Genomic DNA, 25,729 nt, shown 5'->3' with positions numbered 1-25,729 from the left:
GGGGGGGGGGGGAGTAAAGGATGTAGAGAGAGAGAGAGAGAGAGTGTGTGTGTGTATCGTAGTTATTCGCGCCATAAAGTTCATGATCTGACTAAACTTGTGTTATAATATAAAGTGTTATAATATAAAGTGGCTAATATAATTAGGAACATATATATATATATATATATATATATATATATATATATATATATATGTATTAAGTATCTATCAATTGTCACGATGGCCGAAATGGTAGACGATATTCTGCGTATGCTTAATTCAGGCGAAGTTTTGAAAATATCAATGCCATGTTCAGATCGAAGACAAGTAGCCGGTGAACCGAAATTTAATAGATTTAAATCAAGAGTAATATCGGAGACAGATTACGCAGAAGAATATAAAAAAAAGGATGATGAAGAATATTTAATGGTAATACATACATTTAGTGCTATATGCATTTGCAATAATATTACCAAATGCAGACTTCACAATTAATTTCTTCTAATTTTTTTTTCATTTTTTTCTATAGTCAACAAAGAATATTATCTTCAATAAGAAAGACCACATGGACGATATGTCAGATATCACAACATCTGAAAAACAATTCTATGATAAAAACCAAAGTAGAATTTATCAAACATACAACTTTGCCTATCGACCCAAGATTGATTTATCCATTCTCTCTATTAGAGACAAGATCATATCTATGATAGCTAATAATCCTGTCATTATTATACGTGGTGCTACTGGTTGTGGCAAGACAACACAAGTGCCACAATTTATTCTAGATTCAGAGTTTGAGAACCAAAAAGAGTGCAACATTATAGGTATGTCACAACTTAGCTACATTTTCTAAATACACCTGGCAGAAATCATGGAAAATTATTGATATTGAAGTTTTTCTAGAAATTGTTTTCTTTTCATTTAAGAGAGACAAACTGTTTTGCAGTTACACAGCCGAGACGTATTGCTGCTCTGAGCATTGCAAAACGAATCAGCCAAGAAAGAGACTGGCCTGTCGGTACTATTGTAGGCTACCAAATGGGTCTGATCAAGAACGTGTGCTCAGACACACGTATAACTTACTGTACAACTGGTGTGCTTCTGCACAAGCTCATTAACAAGAAGCACATGATGGACTATACACACGTTATACTGGACGAAGTACATGAACGCGACGAAGACATGGACTTCCTTCTGCTCGTGATTAGAAAACTGTTGCGTACAAATTCTACAATGGTCAAAGTTATATTGATGTCTGCGACCATCGATGTAGATAAGTTTGCTGAATATTTTTCCACACCCATGGAAGACAAACTGTTACCAGCAACGGTCATCGACGTGCCGGGGGGAAGCCCGTACAACGTTACCACACATTATTTGGACGAAATGAATGTGGGCCCTGTGAGTATATATTTTCCAAGCGCGAGTAAACGCTCAGATGCTCAGGAACAAGAACAGCAAGGTGGCTTTCTGCAAGCATATTCTGTAACTTGTTAACGCGTGCGTTATGAGATAACGCATGCGTTATATGTCGACGCGCAAATATTTTACATCGCAAAATAGCTGCGCTATTTAACGAAGTTTAATGATAACGAAATTGGCGTTAAAAGAAGAAGGCCTCTGATCTCGAGACAAAAGAAAAAGAGAACGTTGCGCGTCGTGACGGAATTTTTCTTATTAAATTGAAGATCACTGATATTCATCTTCATGTCGTATTATCAGTATTGATGTATGAATAATTTGCCGTTTTTTATAGGTTGATATTACTATTCAATATATAGAAATATTATTGACAATCGATTTACCAGTCTTCTCTTTTCTTGTTTCTATTATTTAGAAAACGATGGAAAGTTATCGATAATGATGATAATAATGATGATTGTTTTCCCGGACAGCCACCTGTAATATCCGAGGACGAACCAAGCCTTACGTCCGATATGATAGAATATTGCATACGCATCATACACATTTTCGATCATATAGACGAGAAAAACAAAGTCAAGGATAACGAACACAAAAGGCTCGCTGTGCTAATATTTTTGCCAGGAATTCAGGAGATTGAAGACATTCGTATCGCGCTCTTATCAAAGAAATACGAGAACATGAAGTGGGATATAATTATATTACACTCGCTAATCTCGACTGACGAGCAAGAGAATATATTTAAGAAACCGCGAAACGATTATCGGCGTATAATATTATCTACTAATATCGCCGAGAGTAGCGTCACCGTACCTGACGTCAAGTATGGTAAGCACTTGTTTGTCCGTAGAACAACTATTGACGGAACAAAAACGCTTGATTTTCATTTTTCTATGTAGTGATCGACTTCTGTATGGTAAAGAACCTCATCACTCAGCCTGGGTCCAATTACCAGTCTCTAGAGCTGTGTTGGGCAAGCAAGTCAAATTGTCAGCAGCGTGCTGGTCGTGCAGGCCGTGTAATGGATGGCAGAGTATTTCGAATGATACCAAGATCATTTTACGAGGTAAGTATCGTTTTTATGCAAATATTTCAATGCAAAAATATCGTAGCTTATAAAACTTACGATCAAATAAAAAATTGTGAAGTAAATTACAATTACATAATATTATATAAAACAAAAAAAGACTAATACTGCAATTCTAGACAAAATCGTAAAACTCGTAACTTGTTTTCGTAAGAACTTATGAGTAGATCTGCAATTCTATGCGGACCATATGTCATGTGATAATTCATAAATATCTACGATTTTTTTTTGTTTTTTTCGTACGACTTTATGATTTTACGATTTACTCGTATATTTGTTTAGAATTGCAGCATAAGATCGTTGGAAATGATACTCTCTAGTTATAAAACAAAATACTTTTTAAATACTTGCCAAAATAATCTATAAATGATAATTTATAGATTATTAGTTGATAAAATTAAAATTTTTTAGTGAAATTAATTCATATTAAATATAATTTAATATAAATTAAATTTAATTAAATTAATTTATATCAAATAAAATTTAACCAAATATGATATTGTTCTGAAAATTGCAGAGCGCGCTACGCGACGAAAGCGTTCCAGAAATGGTTAGGGCTCCACTCGCGAATGTCGTCCTTAAGACCAAAATGTTGGACATGGGCGACCCAAAGGCACTCCTCGCCCTCGCTCTGGATCCGCCGAACCTCAGCAGTTTACGGAGCACTATATTACTATTGAAAGAAATCGGTGCATTGATGAATACGTTCGACTCAGCGTACGATGGAGATCTGACACCTCTGGGCCGTGTGATGGCCTCTCTTCCGTTGGATGTACATTTGACAAAGTTGATCGTTCTGGGTCATATTTTCGATGTCTTGCAGGATACAATCATCATCGCAGCCAGTATGTCGGTGAAGAACATGTTCAATATCGGGTTCGATACCGAGTGGAACACGGCCTATTACGAGAAGCTCGAGTGGGCTGCTAATACCGCCAGTGATTGCATAGCTTATCTGCATGCATTCAAGATATGGAGGGACGACAAGGCTAATCGCCGCATAAACAACTCTCAACAAGAAAAAGAATGGGCGCGACGAAATGGTCTGCGCGTGAGGTCATTGCGCGAGATCAATGCCCTCGTGTCCGACATCACGTTGAAATTACGTCATTTCGGCATACAGGAATACATGAACCAAGAGAAACGCACATGGCAGAGCTACGACGTTAATGAGCTACGCGTCATCATCCTTAAAGTCGTAATCGCCGGCGCTTTCTATCCTAACTACTTCATTAAACTTTCCAGTGACATAGCACAACGCCGAAAAGGTATGGAAAAAACGCTGTCCAAACGCGATCTCAATAATACCGTCGTCCTTCATGGATGGCCGTTGAAGCAGCCTGGAGCATTGTACGCTAGAAAATTTCAGGAGATTTTCGCGCATAGCATGGAGCTGAAGAACCTCGACGACATAACAGTTTCATTTGACGGATCGTCCCGCGTTTATATCGAATACGACAAAAGCGACCTCTCGCCGAACGATTATAGCTTCGTACAAAATGCCATCAAAATGAGGCACAATCGTAAGCCTATTCAGATAGATTTAATGAACGAGAAGGAGGCTTTGCATCGGGCGAAGGAGCTTGAGCTTACGAATGTGTTTGAGGACGCACCTGTTTCGAGCTTGACAGAATCGCTGGATTGCGACACAGAATCGCGGAATCGCGTGATAAAGATATACAATAAAAAGCCGTATCCCGAATTACCGGTTAAGTCCGGTCAGAAGGTGGTGCTGCACGGCCCGTTTTCGCCACTAGAAGTTCAGCTGGTGCATTTGACGACGGCGGGTATACTGAAACATGTAAACGTCGAACAGGTATCGGTGAATTCCGTCCTGCTCGACACCTGTCCGGATAATCCAAGGGGGATCTTCCTGGTGGCGCAAAACATCCACCAACAAACAAAGGGAACGGATCGTCTGACCCTGCGAAACACAACCCTCCTGCCCGACACACCCGGCTTTGCGTCCTTGATCATTTTAATTTTCACACCGTATATGGAATTGAGACGCGATCCTTTGGGCGTCCGTTACACCGGTGCTCAATGCGGATTAGGATACGATCATGCCACAGGACTGAGCTTATATCCGGAGCATGACCTGCAAAACATATTTGACGTCGAGATCACGATGGATGACTTACGAACGGTATATATGTAGTTTCCGAAATTACTTCTGTATCTCTTGCGCGTATCTAGCATTGTAACGTTTATGAATCTCCTCTCATGTGAATCTTGACAGATAAACAAACTGCGCCACTGGATGAACGTCGCGATGCACTTTGCCGATGGTGTCAGCGAGGAGCAGCGAAACGAGCTGACCATAAACTGCCAGAATCAGATAAAAAACGCATTCGTCGAGGTGATATATAAGCCTCGACAGTCTCAAGTGCCAATCTTCACAATTAATTTCCACAATTGGAATATCTATGACGAGACTATGTTTCTCGAGCCTGCTCGGGGAACCAACAGAAAGAATTGTGTATTCAGCTTGCACAAAGCGTTGGACTTGAACAAACAAGATCCTGAACTCGAAAGCATAATTAGGAATCTGTTAGAAATGGATGCCTTGGCTCACGAGTACGTAAAGACATTATTATTATTGGTTCTAGAGTGGCGATTTGACGAAAGATAAATACATAAGCCATAGATATAAATATTAAAATCGTGTTATTCACTGAAATACTTCTACTGTAAAGTATTAAATGGAAAATCGCTGCCGATCAAATTGCTTTTTGAAGTATCGTATAGTCTAATCGATTATTAGATAAATAGTACAAATGTCTAAAAAAACGTCTTATACCTAAGAGACCTAAGCTAAAATAAGTAAAGTGTCTTGTAGTCATCTCTATTTAAGGTGTCTTAGGCATTTATGGTCTATGTAATAACTCGTGTAGTAATATTAATTGTTATCCATTATTAGTAACGTTATAAATACACGATTAACACTTTATACTCTGTCCTTAGAGACCCACGTGAAGTGAGTGTTAAGCCAGTGATCTGTCAACTATGTCAAACAAAGATAACTAGCATCATTAGCCTTCGTACTCATCTATGCTCGGAACAACATGCTGCGAAACAACGAATGATAGACACGACTGCCCAATTTGGAACAAGTCTACAGAACCTTTTGAGAAACATGAAACTATATTACTGATTAGTAGAGGTATCTACTAATCAGGAATACTACTTATACCACTTATATCCAATGGAAATAATTGTGGAATCTCATTATTTTTTTTATAGCTTTACTATGAACTTTTATTTTTTTCTACAATTTCAAGTCTTACATCTGCTCTTGAAAAAGAAAGAAAGTATTCTTTAGGATAATATATTTTCTAAGAGGTTAGTAAGAGTTAGTAAAGTAAGAAGAGTAACAAGTATCAATTTTTTAACATATATCTAGTCCTGAACATCATTGTCTTTAAATACAAATATATATTCAAATTTTTAACATAGAATGTATATATTATTCAAAATATGTTTAAATATTTGTATTTAAAGAACAATAAGGATGTCCAAAATTAAGATAAGTGTCTGGGCATTGATATTTTTACATATATGGTAGAAAACGCGCAATAGCCAGCACTCGTTACAACACTCACCAATTTTCGGCATTTTTTATTTTTACTTTCGGATCTAATCTGATATCAAGAGATGGCAGAAGATATACGGGGATCTATTAATTATTTTTCAATTATTATTCGTTTTCTTTTAAATCCCCATCTTAATATCCGACACGCGTCCGCGCAAGAGTGCCGACTATTGGACTTTTTCCTCTATCTATTAATTGTAATCTTTTCTGTATCGACAAATTCATTAGAGAGAAAATATATTACGTTTATTACTTTTATTTTTTTTATTATTGATATTTGTTTTATTATCCTATTACATAATAGTACACAAAAAGTAAAAAGTATTTACTTTAGCTCAGTTGTGAAACTAAAATATTGTATTAGTTTAATCTATATAGTATAACAATATCGTGTACGAGTATATGCGAAATTGCAAACTAGATCATATAGATAGGTAATAAGTGTATAGTTTAGTTTATCAATTAATTATTATTTTAGCAATAAATGTTTACGATATTAAAGAATTTTTACGAGTACAATGAAAAAAAGTATTATTATGTATACTAGGAAACAATTATTTTTGTATACTTTTTTATAATTGAATACATATTTTTTTACATAGAAATAAATATCCATACATAAATAAATACGTTAAAAATTTAATCTATGCACTTAACCAAAATATACGATAGAATTTTCACGTTCATCACCAACGTCACACATATGTGATGCACATTTCTCGTGAAATACTAGAGTCACGTATGTGCACAAAAAGATGGTAATTCTTTCTTTTTTCTACCGCCATATATAAATAAATCAAATCATTATTTCGAAATAGAAAACCTTTCTAAATGAACTGCGACGGTGAACGTGTTATATTGCACAAAGAATTTTCAAGGATTAAAACAAATTATTGAAATTAAAGAAGAACGTGGTTTTATACTTCCCTTTGAAGATATCGAGTTCCTGGTTGTGTGTATAGAAGTCTGCCAGGTACATTGGCACCTGAGCCGCTGACATAAGTCCCAGGAGGCGGTGGTGGTGGTGGCGGATAAGGACCAGGCGGTGGTTGAGGTGCTCGAACAGGATAACCAGAGGTAATGCCTCCAGTTTTTGCACCCTGCAGGATTTTTCACAAAAATCAACGTTAGGGAATTTGCAAATGTACACCGATACATTCGTAAATAATAAATTGGACTAATATAATAAATATATTGTGCAGGTTGCGCGAATAAATTGAATAATCGAATTATATTGTTTGATAAATCTTTTTTTATGCTTATTTCATTGAATGCAGCATATTCCTAACCACTTTAATTTTTAGTTTTACTTCTTCGCACATCCTGTAAAAGAACCTGCAAAGAGTATGAATAATAGAATTGAAAAATGACCTGAGGTGGTTGTTGGATCGGAATAGCACCACCGTGAACAGTGACGTGATTTGTCGGACGTAGGTAAAATTTGTCCTCGCCATAAGCGCCTTTGTGTTCCATCGAGTGTAGATTAGTTACATATGCTGCAAAACACAAGAAAGTTGATGTAATTTCATGGTTCCTTATAATAGTTGCACAAAAAGATGAGTTTATTCTCAGTTTCACAAACGTAAAATAACAAATTTAACAAGGAAGCATGTAGAAACATCTCTCCCTGTCTTTGATGAGTTTGGAACATGTCGTAGGACAGTTTAAAATAAGAGACACTCGTTTCTCTCTCTTTTATGAAGATTATTCCAATTATTATTTTGAACTGCTGTACGATATATCCAAAGTCCATCAGAACAGTCGTAGCAGCAATGTTGATGTTGTAATGAAATAGATGTAATTACCAGTTTGATGCGTGGCCAATGGCGCTCTAGCTCCCGAAAGATAAACGGGTTTAGCCGGCTCCGAAGATTCTCGAGACGGTTGGGTTGCAGGCGCGGAATAGCTATAAACACTTTGGCCTGTGGGCGTCGAATAAAAATTCGATGCGGAGTATTGATTACTTTCTGTCGAATGAAGAAAAGTACATAAAATGAGTGTTGTTTTATACATGTACGCTAACATGGAAAGAATACGGCAAGCGACTTCGAATTTAATTTCTATACGAAAGAAAACAAAGGACCCCAAAGCGACAGATAAAGTTTCTTCACTCACTATTCCAGAGGACAGCTCGAGAGTCACCAGATCTCCTAGCAGCATCTTCGGATTCTGTATGGAAGCAGTCATGATAAAATATCACTTGATACAAGCTGGACACAAGTTTGACAACTTGAGCACATTATACCAAAATGGTAATGGACATTATTAAACCCTGCTGACGGTCTCGACAACCGCAGACTATCGTACCTGAATCGACTCCGGCACTTTAATACTTTATTATTAAATTTTTGCCTTAAAAAAAAAAGATATAAGAAACTACCAAATATCGATTGTGGAATCTGAAAACAGGCTGAATCCTAATGTATAAATATTTAATTATCTTTAAATAATACGTGCTCTCTCTCTCTCTCTCTCTCAAATAAATTAAATGACATATTAATACATTATTATGTTTGCATCATGAGTCTAATATAAGAAAGAATTGTTATGATGTAAGAGAAATAATTGCTGTAAACAGTTTGGTGGCGTTATTGTTCTATTTTCATCTTTTACTCTGATAAGTTGAATACGTTAATCTCTGATAAGTTTTATACGTTCATAAAGACATGAAAATAAGTTTGGTCATTTTTCCCCTAACGTGGTATTTCAAACATTAAAAGAGTGTTAATAAAAATTGATCGAAAATCTAAATAGTGATGAATCTCTTCATAAAACCAGTTTGCAGCCACTGATATAAGTAAAAATCTAATCTATTTATATATTTTTTAGAATGTCTAATCTATTTGTATATTTTTCAGGTTATATATACTCACTAGGAGGTGGAGGATTATAATTCGGAATTGACGGTGGTGGTTTGTAGCCGTATGCGCTATGATACGGAGAGGCAGAAGGTGGCGGTGACGGGCTGTGCGGTCTCTTCAAAGATCCCTTAAAATGACACAGGAACTTGAAACATATTTTGCAACGCAGATACAAGAGCCATCGATTGGAACATATGTTCAAATGACACGATAAAATGCGTTATATGGTTCTTTTTGATAAAATCAAGAGAAGAAGGAATAAGGGCCTATTAAGAATCAACACACTGTTGTAATAGTGTGATATAAACTAACTATACCATAAAACTGTTAGTATCTATCCTCAATGATTTATAGAGATGAAAAAATTATTTATTCAATTAAAATACAAAACCAAACGCATTTCGGTCCTTCAATAGACCCTCTTCAATGGTAACAATAATTTTCTTTTAGGAAAAAAACCTCATAAGTTACAATATTTCAAAGAAAACCTTTTTTGATCATTTGACAAATTTCTTTATGGAACCAGTTTTCTTTGAAATATTATATCTTATGTGATTTTTTTCCTAAAAAAAAATTATTGTTACCACTAAATAAGGCCCATTGAGGGACCGAAACGCGTTTGGTTTTGTATTTTAACTGAATAATTTTTTTATCTCTATACATCATTAAGGACAAATATTAAGTTTTATGGTATAGTTAGTTTATATCACACTATTACATCTGTGTTGGTTCTTAATAGGCTCTTATTCCTTTCTCTCACGATGAAATGTCGCGCTTACACTTGGTAGGAGGTGTGTCGGTGCGCTGACTGCAACTTTGTAGAGGGGACTGTTGCTACGTGGTAACGGCAAAAATATCTGGGGATGCACCACTCTTGGACCTGTCGTCTGGTATCCACCTACTGTCGTCAAAACTTCCGAACAGACACTAGAAATGGACAGATGTATTAATCTTGTCACTTTATGACTTTTGGCGCTACGTCCTCTCAAAATACAAACCTGGTCTCTTTTACAAGCTGTCGCCTCCTATACTCGTCCTCATTCAGGACTTTTTTCAACTGTAGGAACAATTGGTGCTTCTCATCCTTCAATTCAATCAGCTCATTTTCCAAATTTGAGATTTGTTCTCGAGTTTCACCTAAGGTCATCACATCTTGTTTCTGTTGACGCTCTCTCTCCTTGCGTAAACGCTCTTCCTCCGCGTCTGCCTCTTGTTCTAGAATGCAATAATAAGTAGTGTTAATTAATATACTTTGATAAACTTGATATTCAAGATTTTGAAAGAAGTAGCCAAGTAAGCATGTAATAGTTGGTGAGCATACAAAAGAAAATGAAAGATACAGAAGAAGGCACGGGAGAGGGGAAGATAGAAGAGGGGAAGGGAGGAAGGAAGGAGAGAGAAGGGGCAAAAAAAAATAGAATGAAACCGTGACGAATTCGAGCAATCTCGAGTGGTATACCTTGCTTCTTTCGTTGTCGTTCTCGTGTAATATGAGCCTTTAACGCCTGCCACATTTGCTCGTTACGTTGAGGTGGTCCAACCAGTATCGCTGGCATCTTCTCGCCTTGATAGTTCCTCGTAACGTTGTGTGACAGTATATAATATTGGTTGCGTCAACGCTTTTCTTACACGGTCCTAGCGATTGTAGTTATCTCAAACTTTGACTAACGACGAGAAAAACAACGCCGATTGATTCGCTCGAGCGGAAACGAAGTTTCTAAAACGCGACTAAATGGATCGCATACCGCCTGGCATCAAAGCCAATACTCTTGATATGATTATGATTGCAAATACACAAGTGGCAAATTGCGAATAATCGCAATGGAAGATCCCTAGAACAGGGTCCCTATTCTTGAAATGATTGTGGAATACGCAACATTTCTCAATATAAATAAAAATAACAATTTTTCTCTTATTAACTTCAAATGGTTTTCATCTTATTTTTTATTATATTTTGTATTAACAATATTCTTTATTTATTCGTAATATTTGTATTTTTTTCTATGTTCATCTAGTACAGAACAACATTTATACACAAAATAATTAATAATCTATATATATAATAGCAAAATTTTTCAGAAAAATAACTTTATTAAGAGAAAATGAAAATTGTAGAGGAGAACTCTTGCACATGTCAAATATCTACTTTAAAAAATTATAAAATATGACATTTTTTTGTTTTTAGAAAAATATTTCTTATAAGAAAATGTATTTGTGTGTGTGCTTAAGATAATAAATACAACACGATTGCCGAATTTGAACGTAGTCAAAAGTTTGTTTTATGCGCTTTTCTCGAAATATCGCATCGATATTACTAGGCCTGTCTTTGTTACTGCACTACTGAACTAGTGCAGTAAGTTAGAGTGAGAAAACGTATTTGTCTCACTTCAATATATTACACCAGGGGGTCGATTGTGTATCTCAAATCGGAGTGAAAATGACAAAAGTGAACAAATTTACTAGCATATTTGTAACTTTATTAGACAATGTCTAATGAATTTGCTCACTTTTGTAATTTTCACTCCGTTTCGAGATACACAATCGACCCCCAGTTCAGCAGTCAGCTACAAAGAACAGGGCCCTGATTCTCGAAAATATATCGCATACGACATTTGTGGCTCCTGCACACAGGACGCGGTAATGTTTGCCGCTCGGCGGAAGTTCGCGCGACAGCCAATCAATATGTTGTTTTTCCGTAAGAGCTAGAAGGTTATTATGGAAAGCAGCATATTGATTGGCTGTCGCACGAACTTCCGCCGCGCGGCAAGCCATTAGGGTGCGTTCGGGGAGCTCGCTATTAGCGCTATCAGCGCTACAGCGTCATTCTATCTTTGTTATATATTTAAGAAGCGATAAAGATAAAAGAACGAGATAGCGTTGATAGCGTGCTCCCCGAACGCACCCTTAGTGGAGAGCTATAGTATACGTAACATGAACTATAGCTTTTCACTAAATTCGTATATGATATATTTTCGTATGTGATATATTTCGTATGTGACATATTTTCGAGAATCAAAGCCCAGGCCTATTATCTGACGATCGATGCTGACTTGTGGTCTGTTTTTTTTCAGCGCACGCTAAACTGTGCAAAAGTTAGAGTGAGAAAACATATATTTGTCTTACTTTAACTTATTGCACCAGTTCAGCAATGCAGCTGAAAAGAACAGACCATTGAGATATATTCTTTTTAGCCGAACTGTTTAAACTGACGCAACCGGTGCAATAAGTTAGAGTAAAATAAAATATGGTAAATATGCAGTATAACGCTCCCTTGGATTTTTTCAAACTTTGTAAATTTATATATTTTTACGCATAGAATTGATTTCTGAAAACGAAAATTATCGCTCACTTTTCGTTTTTTTGTTTTTTTTAATTTTTATGTTTTATGATGTCGGTAAGTAGGAAAGGCAGAGAATAGTTCATACATGCTTTTCTGCTTTAATCAAAAGCATAAACTCTGTTACCCAGTGAGAAATGACTTATTGATCGACGTCGAAAAGACGTCGATCGATAAGTCATTTCTCACTGGGTATAAAGCAGAGAATAGTTCATACATGCTTTTCTCTGCTTTAACCAAAGCATAAATTCTGTTATAAAGCAGAGAATAGTTCATGTATGCTTTTCTCTGCTTTAATCATATACACTATCTTATAAAACTTAATAATTACCATTTTATACGGATTAAAATTTAGATCTAACACACGATTACGACGTTCTCGTCATACATGAACTATTTTCTGTTTTATAAGAGTTTATGCTTTTTATTAATGCAGAGAAAAGCATGTATGAACAATTCTCTGTTTTATAACAGTTTATGCTTTTGATTAAAGCAGAAAAAAGCATGTATGAACTATTCTTTGCTTTTCCTACTTACCGACATCATAAAATATAAAAATAAAAAAACAAGAAAACGAAAAATGAGTGACAATTTTTGTTTTCAGAAATCAATTCTACGCATAAAAATATACAAATTTACAAAGTTCAAAAAAAAATCCATGATGGAGGCGTTATACTGCATATTTACCTAAAATATATTTGTTCAGCTAAAAAGAACAGACCTTTGGTGCGCTTCTCGAGCGCACCTCGTATTGTATCGATTTGACATTTCAGCGGGTTATGATAATTATATTGTAAATGATGAAGACCGAAATATATAATGAAATAATAACGACAATTCGTAATTTTCGAGGTCTATCAAAAGATTGTGCCAAAATATTAAGGGAAAAGTATAAGAAGTAAGAATTGTTCTCTTACTATAATGTAATTAAAATATATAAACACTAGACAAAATCAAACAATTTGCTCGATTTCCTATATATCATTAGCAAATATAAAAATTATTCAAAATTGAATCTTTTTTCCTTTCTTATAGTATTCCTGTAAATACACTGTACAGCATCTTATCTTTGGAAATACAACAAAAAATGAAAGTTAACCATATCAAACTATTTGGAAACAATAAAAGTTATTATAACAGGTAAGTTAGCTTAAACTAAATCATAAACACATGTTCAAGTAGAAACATAAAGTATATGCAATAATAATAATATCCTTATAGTTATTTAGAAGCAGTAAATAACGGAGAGCCAACAGGGATTTTGTTGAGAATGGCCAAAGATATCGATGCCTCACCTGCCTTATTAGCACGTAATGTCTTGGAAAAATACTGCACATCTGACAATGCAAATGGTATAACCAACTTTGAACAATATGAAGCACAATAATATTTTTAACAGGTTTTATAAGAAAATAATTTGAAAATGTTATAATTTCAGCTTCCAAAAATTTAATTACCAAGTTGTTCAAGGATACTACACTAATTAGTGACAAGGATCTTGCATATGAGGTTTATTTGGTAATTGTGATTTGAAATTATATACATGTGGTCCCTTATATAAATTGCACACTTTATTTTAATTACAGATTTTTTGACAGATGTGAATCTAGTTTTATAGTTGTTTGATTTTCTTACTTTTTGACATTAAGCACAATAAAATATTGAAATAAAAATTTGAAGAACATCATAATTTTTATGTGTTACAGTGTTTATTATACGATAATCTGTATGGACATATAGCTGATGCAATGGGAATGTAAGTATTTTTCATTGCTAATAATTATATGACAAACTTTATTTAATATATGCTAACATATGGTAGTTAGAACATAGTAGAATTTTAAATTCTATCAAAAACAGAACAACACAAACTAGGAAAGTCATGGAATAATTATTAATTACAGCGCATTGAAAGTTCACTTAAATTTAACACACATTGTGCTTCTCATGATATAGCATCACACAGAATCATTCTCTTTTTCAGTTGCATAGGACAAGAATACGAAATCAAGCTCGAAAATAGTCTAATACAAAGAAATATTGCGTTTCGTAACGAGGAACACTTACGAATGCGAGGATACGATAAAACTCCCGATATCAAGTTAGAAGTGCCAATTGCGGTAAACGGTTTTTTAATCAACTGGATTGAATCTAAAGCACGATTTGGTAACGTGGAAGTTCACCAGAAGTACATGAAAGAACAGTTTTTGAGCTATTGGAACAGATTTGGGTCTGGACTGGTTATTTATTGGTTTGGATTTCTCGAGAGCTTGAACAAATCAACCGAGAAGAGATTTATCATAATGGATCATTTTCCTGAAAATATTACCTATATGAATCCCGTTTGCATTAAGCCTACGAATACATGACTATGTGTTATCAGTATTTATTCATTTTATATAGATTATATTTCCAAAACTTAGACACATCTAGCATACTAATACATTTCTTGACAATATCTATCCTAGCAAGGTAAATAATCTCTTTTCATGTTTGATAAATTGAAATAACGAAAATATTTTTGTATATTTTTATTATTTTAAGATTGTCAGATTCAAAGTCATTAAAATATCTAAGTCTTTTCATTTAACTTTTTTAACCCTTTCAGGACGGGAGACATCTTTTGATGCTCTACAGCCTTCATGCATGTATTATAGAAACTATCAATCCAATATTCATAAAAATTAGTATGTAGGAGTTTTTTAGGATACTCTTTCCAAATTTAAAGTAAAAAAATGTAAAATTTAAGATAGTGGATCAAATATGGCGATTTTCAAGATGCCAAATTATGTAAATATAACTCAATTTCTGTGGAACTTCATACTCTCTAAATTTGAATTAGTGAAAATCTTGACTGATTTCCAGTTTCGCTCTTCTTGGAATCTTTTTGGAGTTCATCAGTACCACAAAAACTTTAGTTAGCGGCAGATTGGAACAAACGATATTTATAATATATTTACATACTATATACACCCTATTACTGACCAAAAAAATATTTACATTATATTTACATTACATTACAAAAAATATTTACATTATATTTACATTACTTATACGTCCAAATATATACAACAAGAAAGATTTACATTTTATTCACATTTACTCAGTTATGTATAAATTTTGCCATATTGGGTCCGCCATCTTGGATTACTAAAATTTAAAAAATCTAAGTTCAGATTCGGATTCAATGACCCCAAAAACCCATAGAATACGTACTTCCCTATAATTATCTCCCCGAGCAATCCCCTGTTCTGAAAAGGTTAAATTCTTTTTCAACACCTTACAAATGACCTACCATGTACTTAAGATAGGTAAAGGAATCAGTTAAAATCACAGAATAGATAAATATATAATTATAACAATAAATAGATAGATATATAATTACAATAAATATATATATATTTACAATTACATAATAATTGATATATTTAATTACGTAATAATAATTACATTAGTTACATAATAATAATTAATAGATATATTTAATTACATTAATTACATAATAATAATTAATAGATATATTTGCGCTAAAACAAATAAATATATACAAGTATATTACAATATCATTTATACTTTAAAATCAAAGTATGAACATTGTCATAAAATTGATATATTACAGTAGTTTCAGTCTCAATACAAAATAATATTTCTTGTTCCTATTATTCCCATTTTGAACCGGACAATACGCGTTCAGGTCTATCAGATTTTGTCTTTCTTCCTATTTTTATCAGATACTGTATACTTGTCGTAACTCTTCGTTGGATCGAAAGGTTCCCATCTACTCGCTGGGAAGATGTGTTTGTTTCTCTCGTACCAAGATCTAAAAGTATAAAAGAAATTGATATGAGATATACATATAAAAGGTAATTAAGGCAAATAATATAAGTCTCTTTAAATAACAAACTTTTTTTAAAACATTTGTTAAATGACAAATACCTAAGTAAAACTTTTCCAGCATGTGATTCTTCTGTTTCAACGGAAGCGTCATGCATAACTCGAATATCATCGTGAACGTCGAATGTGAATAGAGGTCCACTCTTTCCTCGTGCCTGAAAATTAAATTATATTTATTATAAATAAAATATAAACGCTATACAAACGTTTTCCAGTAAATGTGTATTGGAGCTTTCATTACCTTAGTTACGATAAAATCGTAAAATGTATAATGATGCGGCAGTATAAGATCTTCTTTAACATACATCAATTGATCTGCCATCACTGTTTTAAGTTCGCTAAATTCGCGTCTCAGCACTTCCAAACATCTCTGAAGAAGTTGATAAATAGAATTACCTACAACACAGAAAAGCAAAAATATAATTATACCATAAATTTATGCGATTACTCATTGTATTCATGCTTCAATAGTAAATCATATTTTTAAACATTATATTTCCAGTCTATTGATACAAGACTTTAATAATTGCATACACGTGCGCGCGCAGAATATATATTCTATTAAAATATACTTACCCTTCTTCATTATAACACTTCGACGATGGCCAGATCCATCCCAGTAGCTGAATGTGATTTCAATTTCCTCCTCCTTTAACGCATTCTGCTTCCGTGCCCATTCTTGTCTCAATTCTTCTCTAAGTCTATTTTCTTCCTCCTCCCTTTCTCTGTCTGGTAGGAAACTCGTATCCACATCTGGATTCTTCTTGATCTTTTTGGCCACATGTTTACGCTTGTTTTTGGGTTTCACAGAGGTTTCTATGACTTCATCATCAGAAATCTCAACCTCCTCATCATCGTCCAAATTAAAAGACAAGGCTTGGATCTGTCGTTTTTGTTTGTTCTTCTCTGCTTGTTTAGCAGCTAGTGCTCTTTCCTTTTCCTGCTCTTTTTCTCGTTCCTTCTGAGCAAGTTTCCTTTCACGTTCTTTTACTATATTTTCCTGCTTGGCCTTCATTTCATTCAATGTAACTAGACCAATTGTGGAAGTTTTCAACTGCTGTTCAACAGCATTATAATGAGTCGCAAACTTATTCTCAATATTATGAATCTTCAAGTCATCTTCAATTTTCTTCTTACGCAGCTCTATCTCCTGCTGCGCAATTTCCCTTTTCTTCATAAGCTGCATGGCTCGGCCAGCTTCACTGGCTGCTCCTTTATAATGAGCCATATTTTATATGAATAATCAATTACTACTCAAGTAAATATAAAAATTCCTTGAGTTCTTCGCCAAATTTGTTAAAGCCACAAATTCTAAAAAAAGGAAAATATGTTATTGGGATATCTAAAATTCATGTTTTTTTATGTAATATACAATTATATGTACATATATACATAGATGAGTTAAGAATGCATTCTAAAATTTCCTTTTTGAAGAAAATTTTACTTAATATCTATAGTTCACGTTACATAAAATATCGAGTAAAATATTGAATATCAAGTAAAAATTTCCTTAAAAAGGATGTTTTAGAAAATGCAACTATACTAATAAATTTTGTTAAAATTTTCTAGTATATATCCAGAATGTTGCACGCTTTTTACTTACCAGCAACTCTCCTCTCCAATGTTTACAAAGAACTGGACGAAATAGGCAGAGTAGACCTTCCTTCCTTCCTTCCTTCCTTCCTTCCTTCTTTCCTTCCTTCCTTCCTTCCTTCCGAATTGGTATACAATCCTTATTCTTTATGACCTTTCACCATTTACAATGTTAGGTATGAATGAATAAGACTTCGGCAAGTTCCAAAGAGACTTTCAAAAATAACTGGTCTAAACTTGTTCAGATACGTCTTATCGTGCTGGCAGTTGAATCGGAACTGCAGGCAGTGCTGCGAGTTCGCGAGATTTTATCCGCGGCAAGAAGTCTGCTGCGCATGCGCAAATGATACGATATCCAATAGTAGACTGCCACGTCACTGTACGCATCCGCAGAAGGCCTCCTGTCGCGGAGAAAATCTCGTGAACTCGCAGCACTGACTGTAGATAGAGTAGACAATACTGCAATGCTGCATTCGGAAATACACACTGTTAGCATGTTCGATTGGCTCTGGGTTAACCCACTCTGGGTTATTCAGCCTACGTTTATTGGTTGAACAAGTACTTATAAGCTTTATGATTGGCTAGTAGAGACTTTGACGTCATTAATCGCTCTCGGAGCGATTAACCTAGAGCCAGTCGAACACATTATGGCTGCGTTCCGTTTCACGCATATGCGCGCGTTTATTTATAGTTCATGTTACGCATATTAGGTCTGTTCTTTGTAGCTGCACTACTGAACTGGTGCAATATATTGAAGTGAGACAAATATATGTTTTCTCACTCTAACTTATTGCACTAGTTCAGCAGTGCAGCTACAAAGAACAGGCCTATTATAGGAAATGCTCGCATAATGCGTGGAAACGGAACGCAACCTATGTGTGTGCACACTACTAGGGTTAGGCGACAGTTTCCCGAAAAATGGAGGGGATAATGTTGGTACCAAGGAAAATCTCTACACAATATAAGTTATAGCGTTTTTCATTGGCAGAACTAGTACGCACTGAGTGCGCACAAAGGCTTGTTTACAATACATTTTCATATTTAAGGCTGCGTTCAGATTCCCCACCCGGGTGTATTCTATTACTAGAAGTGCTATAATATATGTCACATACACTATAGTGTTTCTAGTAATAGAGTGCACCCGGATGAGGAATCTGAACGCACCCTAAGATCGTGTCTTAAATACATATTTAAAAATATTTTAGGTAATAAAATGATTCGTATGGATGTTATACATATTATATTACTGGTTAAAAATATTTGAGAATTTATTTAAGACAATCTTTTAATATAATAACATACTGTAAACAACTTAGTGCGCACTCAGTGCACACCAATTCTACTAATGAAAAACGCTATTAAAGATCTGTTCTTTGTAACTACACACTGCTGAACTAATGCAAAAGGTTAGAATGAGAAAACGTATACTTATCTCACTTCAATTTATTGTACCAGTTCAGCAGTGCAGTTACAAAGAACAAATCTTTAAATTATATCATGTAGAGATTTTCCTTGATACCAACATTATCCCCTCCACTTTTCGGGAAACTGTCGCCTAACTACTACTAGAACTGCGTTCCAAAAATTCACTGCCAATACTGAAATTCTATAATATACGTAACATGAACTATAGATTTTCAGTACTGGCAGTGCATTTCGAAACGCAGCCTGGACGATAGCCGTTGGAATAAGCGAAATACAAGAGTCAGATAAAAAGAAAAGGAGAGTACTCGAGTGACGTTTCCGAACGCAGCCCAAAACTGTACTTTAAAGACGGCGTTCAGAAACTCTACTCCGTGAGTAGAGTAACATTTAATCCAATCCATTTAAGCCAATCAGAGCAAAAGGAACTAAGATTTATTTATTATGATTGGTTTATTAAAGTAACTCTACCTATCGAGTAGGATTTCTGAACATAGCCAAATAGATCGGATATGAAGTAATGTCAGTGGGTGCTTATCCAGTTGCATACACTGTGTTACACAAAACCAGTTTATTGGTTGTATATTAGATATTTTAGATAATATGTGACCAATAAACTGGTTTTGTATACGTGTGTGTCAAGATCTGTTAAGCAATTGGAAAGCACCCATCGTTGCCATGATGTAAATACAAAGGTGTATTATTGCGCATGATGACGTCATGCTTAGTGACGTAAAAGCCGATCTACATTGGTCGTATCATAATGTAGAATTCACACCGCGTCCGATATCCATTCGTATGTACTTGACCGGAAAAAAACTCCGGTTGGAAAAACTATTCTTTTAAATCGTTTATATTTCGTACGAAGAGTTTTGAAGTGCAATTGAAAAGATTTGTGAGTCATTCTACTACTTGTAATTAATTGTTATTTTTTGGACCATTTAGCCGGAAATAATGACCGGAGGTAAATTAAACAAAGGTTCGGTATGGTATCGTTTGTATTTCGTATGAAGAGTTATGAAGTATCATTAAAAAGGTTTGTAAGTCATCCAGATAATTTTAATTAAATATTAAAAAATCATGTATTTGGTCGAAATATCGATCTCAAGCACTGCTGTGGAAATACCGTCAGGCACGATCGGTATTCTAGTATTTCAATATTCCTGGTTCTTTTTCGGGTAATTATGTACACTCGTGGTTTAAAAAGTTTGTGCATCGATTTTTTGTAGATTTCAGAACGCGTCCCAACTTCAGGAGAGAGACAACCATTGCTTGACACGCCAGCGCCGCCACTTATTACGAGAGCAGAAGAATGGTATATACGATATCCTTCTACTCTCGTAATAAGTGGCGGCGCTGGCGTGTCAAGCAATGGTTGTCTCTCTCCTGAAGCTGGGACGCGTTCCGAAATCTACAAAAAATCGATGCACAAACCTTTTAGACCACGAGTGTACAATAATAGCTCCTGCCCACAGGACGCGGCAACGCTTGCCGCGTTCTGTGTACAGAAGCCATAAGGCTTTTTTCGAATTTTTTTATTTTTTTTCAGCTCTTTTGGTAAAAATATTTATTTTGACTCCAATATTGATAATCAATCGGGGAAGTCCGAAAAATATGCAAGTTATATATTGTTTTAACTTTTTTTTATTTTTTTCACTTGTCAAACGTTGCTGCTTTCCCACAATTTAAACAAGTTACTGATCTTTTAATTACATTATGTAACTGCAATATCGAACGACTAGCGGGGGGCTGCGCCCCCCGCACCCCCTTCAAAACTAACCTAACCCAATGATCACATTAACAATGGTCAGTCATTGTTTATTAAAGTGTTCAACTTTTTTTCTTAATAATTTTTTAATAAACAATTACTAACGGCTAATGTGATGATAGGTTGGGTTAGGTTAGTTTTGAGGGGGTGCGGGAGTGCAGCCCCCCGCTAGTCGTTCGATATTGCAGTTACATAATGAGTGCATTCAGCGAACTCAATAGTTGCACAACAGTTGAGTAATTCGTCAATGTAATTGGTTTAGATTTAAGGATCTAACAGTAAGAACCAATAATCGCTGATTGCTCACTAAGCGCTTTTTCCGCTGAACGCGCCCAATGGGCGCATTCAGTAGAAAAAGCGCTCAGTGAGCAATCAACGATTATTGGTTCTTACTGTTAGATCCCTAAATCTAAACCAATTACATTGACAAATTACTCAACTGTTGTGCAACTGTTGAGTCTACTGAATGCAGCCAATATGATTAAAAGATCAGTAACTTGTTTAAATTGTGGGAAAGCAGCAACGTTTGACAAGTGAAATAAAAATTAAAAAAAAGTTAAAACAATATATAACTTGCATATTTTTCGTACTCCCCCGATTGATTATCAATGTTGGAGTCAAAATAAATGTTTTTATCAAAAGAGCTGCAAAAAAATATCAAAATTCGAAAAAGGTCTTATTGGATCCTGCACACAGGACGCGTTAATGCTTGCTGCGCGGCGAAAGTCCGCGCGACAGCCAATCAATATGTTGTTTTTCCGTAAAAGCTAGAAGGTTATTACGGAAAGCAGCATATTGATTGGCTGTCGCGCGAACTTCCGCGCGGCAAGCATTACCGCATCCTGTGTGCAGGAGCCATTAGGGATTGAAAATCCGTGCAACGAAAACTGCGGAACGCTCGTGATTGATTCCGCTCTCGTTCCGCGCTCCGCAATTCCGCTGCATAGGTTTGCATCCTAATGACTCCTGCATACAGGACGCGGTAATGCTTGCCGCGCGGCGGAAATTCGCGTGACAGCCAATCAATATGCTACTTTCCGTAATAACCTTCTAGCTCTTACGGAAAAACAACATATTGATTGGCTGTCTCGCGGACTTTCGCTGCGCGCAAGCATTACCGCGTCCTGTGTGCAGGAACCATAACTCTACACTATTCTACACTAAAAAAGGACCCAATTAATGAACACCAGTGCACACGCACGCGTGTATAAAGAGGGAATTTAGTATAGGTTAAGAGTATATATAAATTAATATAATTTTTGAAAGTGTGTGTGAAGATGATAGTTTTAAATTTTATTATAACAATTTAGGTATATTTTAGGTATAATATACAAAATTGAATGTACAAAGCATTATTACGAAATACATTGCCTTTTATTATTAACGTTTGAACAATACGTGTCTTATGTCAATATATCGTTTCGACGTCAGACAATGGTACGTACATGCATCTGTTGCAAATACCGTGTGAACAAACACGATTCGGACGTATCGCTTTATGGGTGAGTATTTTATTGTCCATGTAATGAGTATTGTGTATTTTGGTGTTCTGTACAACATATTCCCTAATTTCTTCAAGGTTCCCGAAAGACGACAACATCTTGAAAAAATGGTTGTTAGTGATCGGTGCCGAGAAAAAGGTTTGCGAATCGTCGCGAATATGTTCACGTCACTTCAAGAAAGACGACTTCAGGTACAGCCTTGTTGGAGGCAATCGCTTTCTGAAGTTTGGAGCTATACCGTCTCTTTATTTGAACGGAGTGGTCAAGGATGAGCAATCCTTTGACAGTCAAGATAGCAAAGCAATAATCTCTGAAGAGGATCAAACCATGAACAAAGTACTAAACATTGCAAATTTGCAAGATGAGGAATCTAGGAATGATGATCAGTCGTTATACACCATTAAGATAAAGGAACAATCTAGTACAGGAAATACATATGAACCCACACAATTTGTATCTCATAGTGAAACAGGAGTATCTAAGAGGTAAATAACAGAACAACACACTTCAATCACGCATTCTTATTGAGTGTTAATGAATATTGAACATTAGATATATAAGGAAATGATTAATTTCCCATGGTAGGTTATCACTCTCGTTGCCTGGCCAAAGCGAGCCGGGAAGCAGACGCAAAAAATTCCTGTACGACGTCAGCTGGGAGGAGATCTCCACTTCCCCAGTGCAAGCTAAAATCTATTGGGAAGTGGCAATGGGAAAGATCACGCGACAAAAGGTAGTCCTGAAGACCTTGCAACAGAAAGTCAGGAGGTTAAAGGGAAGAATCGCAGAATTACGGTCTCTGGTGCAGAAAAAGGATGTAAATAAATAAAAGGACATGTGCAATGTTGATTTTCCTTCTATAGTCACGGCTTTTGTGCCTCGTCCGCTCCTTTCCCGCCTAATGAGTTCATGCGCGCCACCGCTAGATGGCACTAGCCGGTCTCTCTGCCACTCGTTAGTTCCGCGAGTTCTCCGCTACGAGTCGTCACACTGCTCTGGACGCATTTCGGCGACTCACTTGGACGTAGCGGGCCTAAAAAAGCGAAAGAACGTCTGTATATTTCATCAGTTGCATTAAAAAAAAAGTAAAGGAGGATCAGAATTACGTCCCCATGCTGAACATGGTAGCAATCACGATGATTCTTGTAAAAAATTGTCTTCATTTCCTATCGCTAAACGTACGTGCTTTTGCCTTCTTATATACTGTAACACGAACGAACGAGTGCTTGCGAGAAAGCGCTAATCACATCGTATAAATACGAGAAACGGCATTGAATAAGTGTAATTTTTTCAGGAAAAATAGATACTTTGCGCTCGGAGGCTTCCAAATTCGCTTGTCTCGTGTTGACTCTTCGTTTAATCGATATTTTTTTTTTTACCTCCGCGTCCCGATTCAACTGATTTCAATGGATGGTCGATTGAAAATCCATGCAAGAGCTTTAAACTAGAGACTGTTTGCCGACAATCTATCGATGACAAAGTGCGTAGGAACATGGAATAGACAATACAAACACCGGGCGACTTGTGATTAATGTTTTTACAGACGGCCATTGTCGAGGATGAGCCCACGGGGAGCTCTCGCTGTTTTGTAGCCGACCATTTGCCATTCGTCCTCCGGACATTCGTTACGAGTTGTTGGCCGTCTCGATTTCTAACAGGTACGAATTATTTCGAGTTTTGTCGACGCGAGGCATTCTCTGTGCGCAAAAATTTTAAAAGATCATTTTTTCGAAAAATCGTCGCTCTTTCTCTCTCGAATACCTCGCTTCTCTCAAATTTGAGTGAATTATTCTTTAAGTTTTTTTCGTGTGAAATTTTACTCAAAAATTAAAGTGAACAATTGAATCACTCGAAAGACATTTCACTCATATGCAGTGAATTGTCCACTGTGAATCGCCGAGTGGATATGTGAAATTAAAGAATGAGTCTGATGTGTTTCATCGCGTTACACAAGAGAATAGATTCACTCCAATCGCTGAAAAAATTTTCTCGCGTGAATGAAGAAGTTTGATGCGTTCTTCGTAATCCAATAAAACATTTACTAGTGAAACGTTTACTATTGTGACTTCGACGGTATTTCTTCGCTATCGAGTGAATTCTCGTTCGCTTTGAGTGAGATTTCGCTCAAAGAAATCTGGAGAGCAAATATTCAAGCTCGACAAAATTGTAGAAAGATAAAATAATTGGGTTGCTCTTATGACATTTCAGTTCGACGAAGTCGAAACGCGTTTGCCGACACACACGAAGAGGGTACACTTTTAAGTACTCGCGCGATTGATATTGAGGAAAAATATATCTCGCTTAACTCTGCGAAATCTCTTCCGAGGAAATTGTGGCCGTCTTCACCGTAGGATCTGTTATTAAGATAAGACGCTCCGGAGACGCGCCTGTGTAAGCATCGCTGTTGCGACAATAGGGAAATCGAAAACTTTCGCCCGCACCCTCGAATTCGGGATGCTAATTGGTGGGTGGTTAGCTCGTAGCCACCGGCAAGTTTTCCGAGATTTATGAGCGTGCGAACGGCGTCGGCTAAGGCGTGAATAAGCCCGAGTCATGGTCGGGGCGAAAGGGGACGCAAGATTTTGAATTAAACGTCAACCGCACGATGAGACACGAAACTAACGTCTCGGCGCGGTGTCTGGGAGTAACGACGCTTCCCCAACTTGGCGCATTATTTCCACCCGGTAGTAAGTTAACGACGAGTGCTTCGCCGTCTTGACCAACAATCGTCATATGTAGATGACACGAGTCTTATTCGACACAACTCGCGCTCTCATCCTTTGTCACACGCTTACGCTGAATCGCGAAAGCTTTCGTCTCTCTTGCGCCTCGGGGATTCGTCCTCTACATTTTCTCCTAAATAAATGTAATATATATCCATCCAGGCGCAAAATCCTAAAGAAGCCAAGACGAGAAAGGGAAAGGGAGAGGACAAAGGAGCGCTATAAATTCGAGTGACGAAACTCGGCAAGATGCAAAGACCGTGGACCAAGTGCAATGAAAGTGCCATTTGGTGCAGCACACACGACGTTCACCCCTACGACTGGCACGTGCCTCGAATATAATTTATTGCAGTTGGAATTTTGTGGGGTGTCCCGCGCGATCCCTCGTTGCTCTTTGTACCTAGCGACGGGTACAAGCCACTTTTGTCGTCTGCGCTCGATACATAGCATCCCGCCAATAATGACGATGATTCTACAACGAACACTCGAGAAAGGGAGAGAGAGAGAGAGAGAGAGAGAGAGAGAGAGAGAGAGAGAGAGAGA

The 25,729-nt window shown here is 36.2% G+C and overlaps 6 protein-coding genes across 10 annotated transcripts in view; 4 read left to right on the top strand and 2 right to left on the bottom strand.

The window, feature by feature from the left end:
* Positions 1–55: 55 nt before the first annotated feature.
* Positions 56–6,344, top strand: LOC116845362 (probable ATP-dependent RNA helicase spindle-E). 2 transcript variants are annotated; one of them, XM_032817945.1, is made up of 8 exons: positions 56–411; positions 512–809; positions 932–1,386; positions 1,881–2,235; positions 2,307–2,473; positions 3,012–4,640; positions 4,734–5,071; positions 5,459–6,344. In XM_032817945.1, the coding sequence occupies exons 1-8, from the start codon at positions 223–225 to the stop codon at positions 5,646–5,648; spliced, it is 3,621 nt and encodes a 1,206-aa protein (XP_032673836.1). In that variant the 5' UTR covers positions 56–222; the 3' UTR covers positions 5,649–6,344. The 2 variants fall into 2 exon arrangements, with proteins under 2 accessions (XP_032673836.1, XP_032673837.1); XM_032817946.1 differs by lacking the exon at positions 56–411 and having other exon boundaries at positions 666–809; positions 912–1,386.
* Positions 6,345–6,496: 152 nt separating this feature from the next.
* On the bottom strand, positions 6,497–10,742 carry LOC116845363 (protein enabled homolog). The gene is made up of 8 exons (XM_032817947.1): positions 10,407–10,742; positions 9,946–10,162; positions 9,727–9,874; positions 8,960–9,074; positions 8,202–8,255; positions 7,892–8,053; positions 7,458–7,582; positions 6,497–7,186 (listed from the first exon to the last, which is right to left on the bottom strand). The coding sequence occupies exons 1-8, from the start codon at positions 10,501–10,503 to the stop codon at positions 7,004–7,006; spliced, it is 1,101 nt and encodes a 366-aa protein (XP_032673838.1). The 5' UTR covers positions 10,504–10,742; the 3' UTR covers positions 6,497–7,003.
* Positions 10,743–12,982: 2,240 nt separating this feature from the next.
* On the top strand, positions 12,983–15,692 carry LOC116845373 (protein C15orf41 homolog). Of its 2 annotated transcripts, XR_004378236.1 has the most exons (7): positions 12,983–13,182; positions 13,320–13,424; positions 13,506–13,636; positions 13,723–13,802; positions 13,991–14,040; positions 14,269–14,756; positions 14,893–15,692. XR_004378236.1 is itself a non-coding variant. In XM_032817958.1 (6 exons), exons 1-6 carry the CDS (start codon positions 13,082–13,084, stop codon positions 14,651–14,653), a joined length of 852 nt encoding a protein of 283 aa, XP_032673849.1. In that variant the 5' UTR covers positions 12,983–13,081; the 3' UTR covers positions 14,654–15,692. The 2 variants fall into 2 exon arrangements, 1 of the variants encoding a protein (XP_032673849.1); XM_032817958.1 differs by having other exon boundaries at positions 14,269–15,692.
* A 95-nt stretch (positions 15,693–15,787) lies between these two features.
* On the bottom strand, positions 15,788–18,073 carry LOC116845372 (protein FAM50 homolog). The gene is made up of 5 exons (XM_032817957.1): positions 17,782–18,073; positions 16,755–17,489; positions 16,420–16,574; positions 16,221–16,333; positions 15,788–16,104 (listed from the first exon to the last, which is right to left on the bottom strand). The coding sequence occupies exons 2-5, from the start codon at positions 17,404–17,406 to the stop codon at positions 15,984–15,986; spliced, it is 1,041 nt and encodes a 346-aa protein (XP_032673848.1). The 5' UTR covers positions 17,407–17,489; positions 17,782–18,073; the 3' UTR covers positions 15,788–15,983.
* Positions 18,074–22,125: 4,052 nt separating this feature from the next.
* Positions 22,126–23,325, top strand: LOC116845400. The gene is made up of 3 exons (XM_032818043.1): positions 22,126–22,463; positions 22,541–22,948; positions 23,049–23,325. The coding sequence occupies exons 1-3, from the start codon at positions 22,396–22,398 to the stop codon at positions 23,290–23,292; spliced, it is 720 nt and encodes a 239-aa protein (XP_032673934.1). The 5' UTR covers positions 22,126–22,395; the 3' UTR covers positions 23,293–23,325.
* A 529-nt stretch (positions 23,326–23,854) lies between these two features.
* The window catches only part of LOC116845397, a 14,538-nt gene continuing 12,663 nt past the window's right edge, over positions 23,855–25,729 (top strand). For all 3 annotated transcript variants that reach the window (XM_032818014.1, XM_032818015.1, XM_032818013.1), the window contains exons 1-2: positions 23,855–23,943; positions 24,007–24,121. The gene's annotated coding sequence lies outside the window, so the exon portion shown is untranslated. The remainder of the gene's footprint in view (positions 23,944–24,006; positions 24,122–25,729) is intronic.

The sequence above is a fragment of the Odontomachus brunneus genome, unplaced genomic scaffold (genome assembly GCF_010583005.1).
Source record: "Odontomachus brunneus isolate Ranch 3 - 2012 unplaced genomic scaffold, Obru_v1 Obru_scaffold_051, whole genome shotgun sequence".
Lineage (NCBI taxonomy): Eukaryota > Metazoa > Arthropoda > Insecta > Hymenoptera > Formicidae > Odontomachus > Odontomachus brunneus.
Note: the sequence above shows the minus strand (reverse complement) of the source record. Positions and strands in the feature narration are given on the sequence as shown.

What these genes read in the sequence shown, in the direction of transcription:
- LOC116845362 (XM_032817945.1), top strand. Translation starts at nt 223, where the DNA reads ATGGCCGAAATGGTAGACGATATTCTGCGTATGCTTAATTCAGGCGAA. An exon ending in AAAAGAGTGCAACATTATAG is followed by an intron (nt 810 to 931) that starts GTATGTCACAAC and finishes ACTGTTTTGCAG; the next exon opens with TTACACAGCCGAGACGTATT. An exon ending in ACGAAATGAATGTGGGCCCT is followed by an intron (nt 1,387 to 1,880) that starts GTGAGTATATAT and finishes TTTCCCGGACAG; the next exon opens with CCACCTGTAATATCCGAGGA.
- LOC116845363 (XM_032817947.1), bottom strand. Translation starts at nt 10,503, where the DNA reads ATGCCAGCGATACTGGTTGGACCACCTCAACGTAACGAGCAAATGTGG. An exon ending in CGACACACCTCCTACCAAGT is followed by an intron (nt 9,075 to 9,726) that starts GTAAGCGCGACA and finishes TGTCATTTTAAG; the next exon opens with GGATCTTTGAAGAGACCGCA. An exon ending in CGATCCAACAACCACCTCAG is followed by an intron (nt 7,187 to 7,457) that starts GTCATTTTTCAA and finishes AAAATCCTGCAG; the next exon opens with GGTGCAAAAACTGGAGGCAT.
- LOC116845373 (XM_032817958.1), top strand. Translation starts at nt 13,082, where the DNA reads ATGATGAAGACCGAAATATATAATGAAATAATAACGACAATTCGTAAT. An exon ending in TTAAGGGAAAAGTATAAGAA is followed by an intron (nt 13,183 to 13,319) that starts GTAAGAATTGTT and finishes CCTTTCTTATAG; the next exon opens with TATTCCTGTAAATACACTGT. An exon ending in AATAAAAGTTATTATAACAG is followed by an intron (nt 13,425 to 13,505) that starts GTAAGTTAGCTT and finishes ATATCCTTATAG; the next exon opens with TTATTTAGAAGCAGTAAATA.
- LOC116845372 (XM_032817957.1), bottom strand. Translation starts at nt 17,406, where the DNA reads ATGGCTCATTATAAAGGAGCAGCCAGTGAAGCTGGCCGAGCCATGCAG. An exon ending in AAGTGTTATAATGAAGAAGG is followed by an intron (nt 16,575 to 16,754) that starts GTAAGTATATTT and finishes TCTGTGTTGTAG; the next exon opens with GTAATTCTATTTATCAACTT. An exon ending in ACGATTTTATCGTAACTAAG is followed by an intron (nt 16,334 to 16,419) that starts GTAATGAAAGCT and finishes TTTAATTTTCAG; the next exon opens with GCACGAGGAAAGAGTGGACC.
- LOC116845400 (XM_032818043.1), top strand. Translation starts at nt 22,396, where the DNA reads ATGGTACGTACATGCATCTGTTGCAAATACCGTGTGAACAAACACGAT. An exon ending in TCGGACGTATCGCTTTATGG is followed by an intron (nt 22,464 to 22,540) that starts GTGAGTATTTTA and finishes AATTTCTTCAAG; the next exon opens with GTTCCCGAAAGACGACAACA. An exon ending in GAAACAGGAGTATCTAAGAG is followed by an intron (nt 22,949 to 23,048) that starts GTAAATAACAGA and finishes TTCCCATGGTAG; the next exon opens with GTTATCACTCTCGTTGCCTG.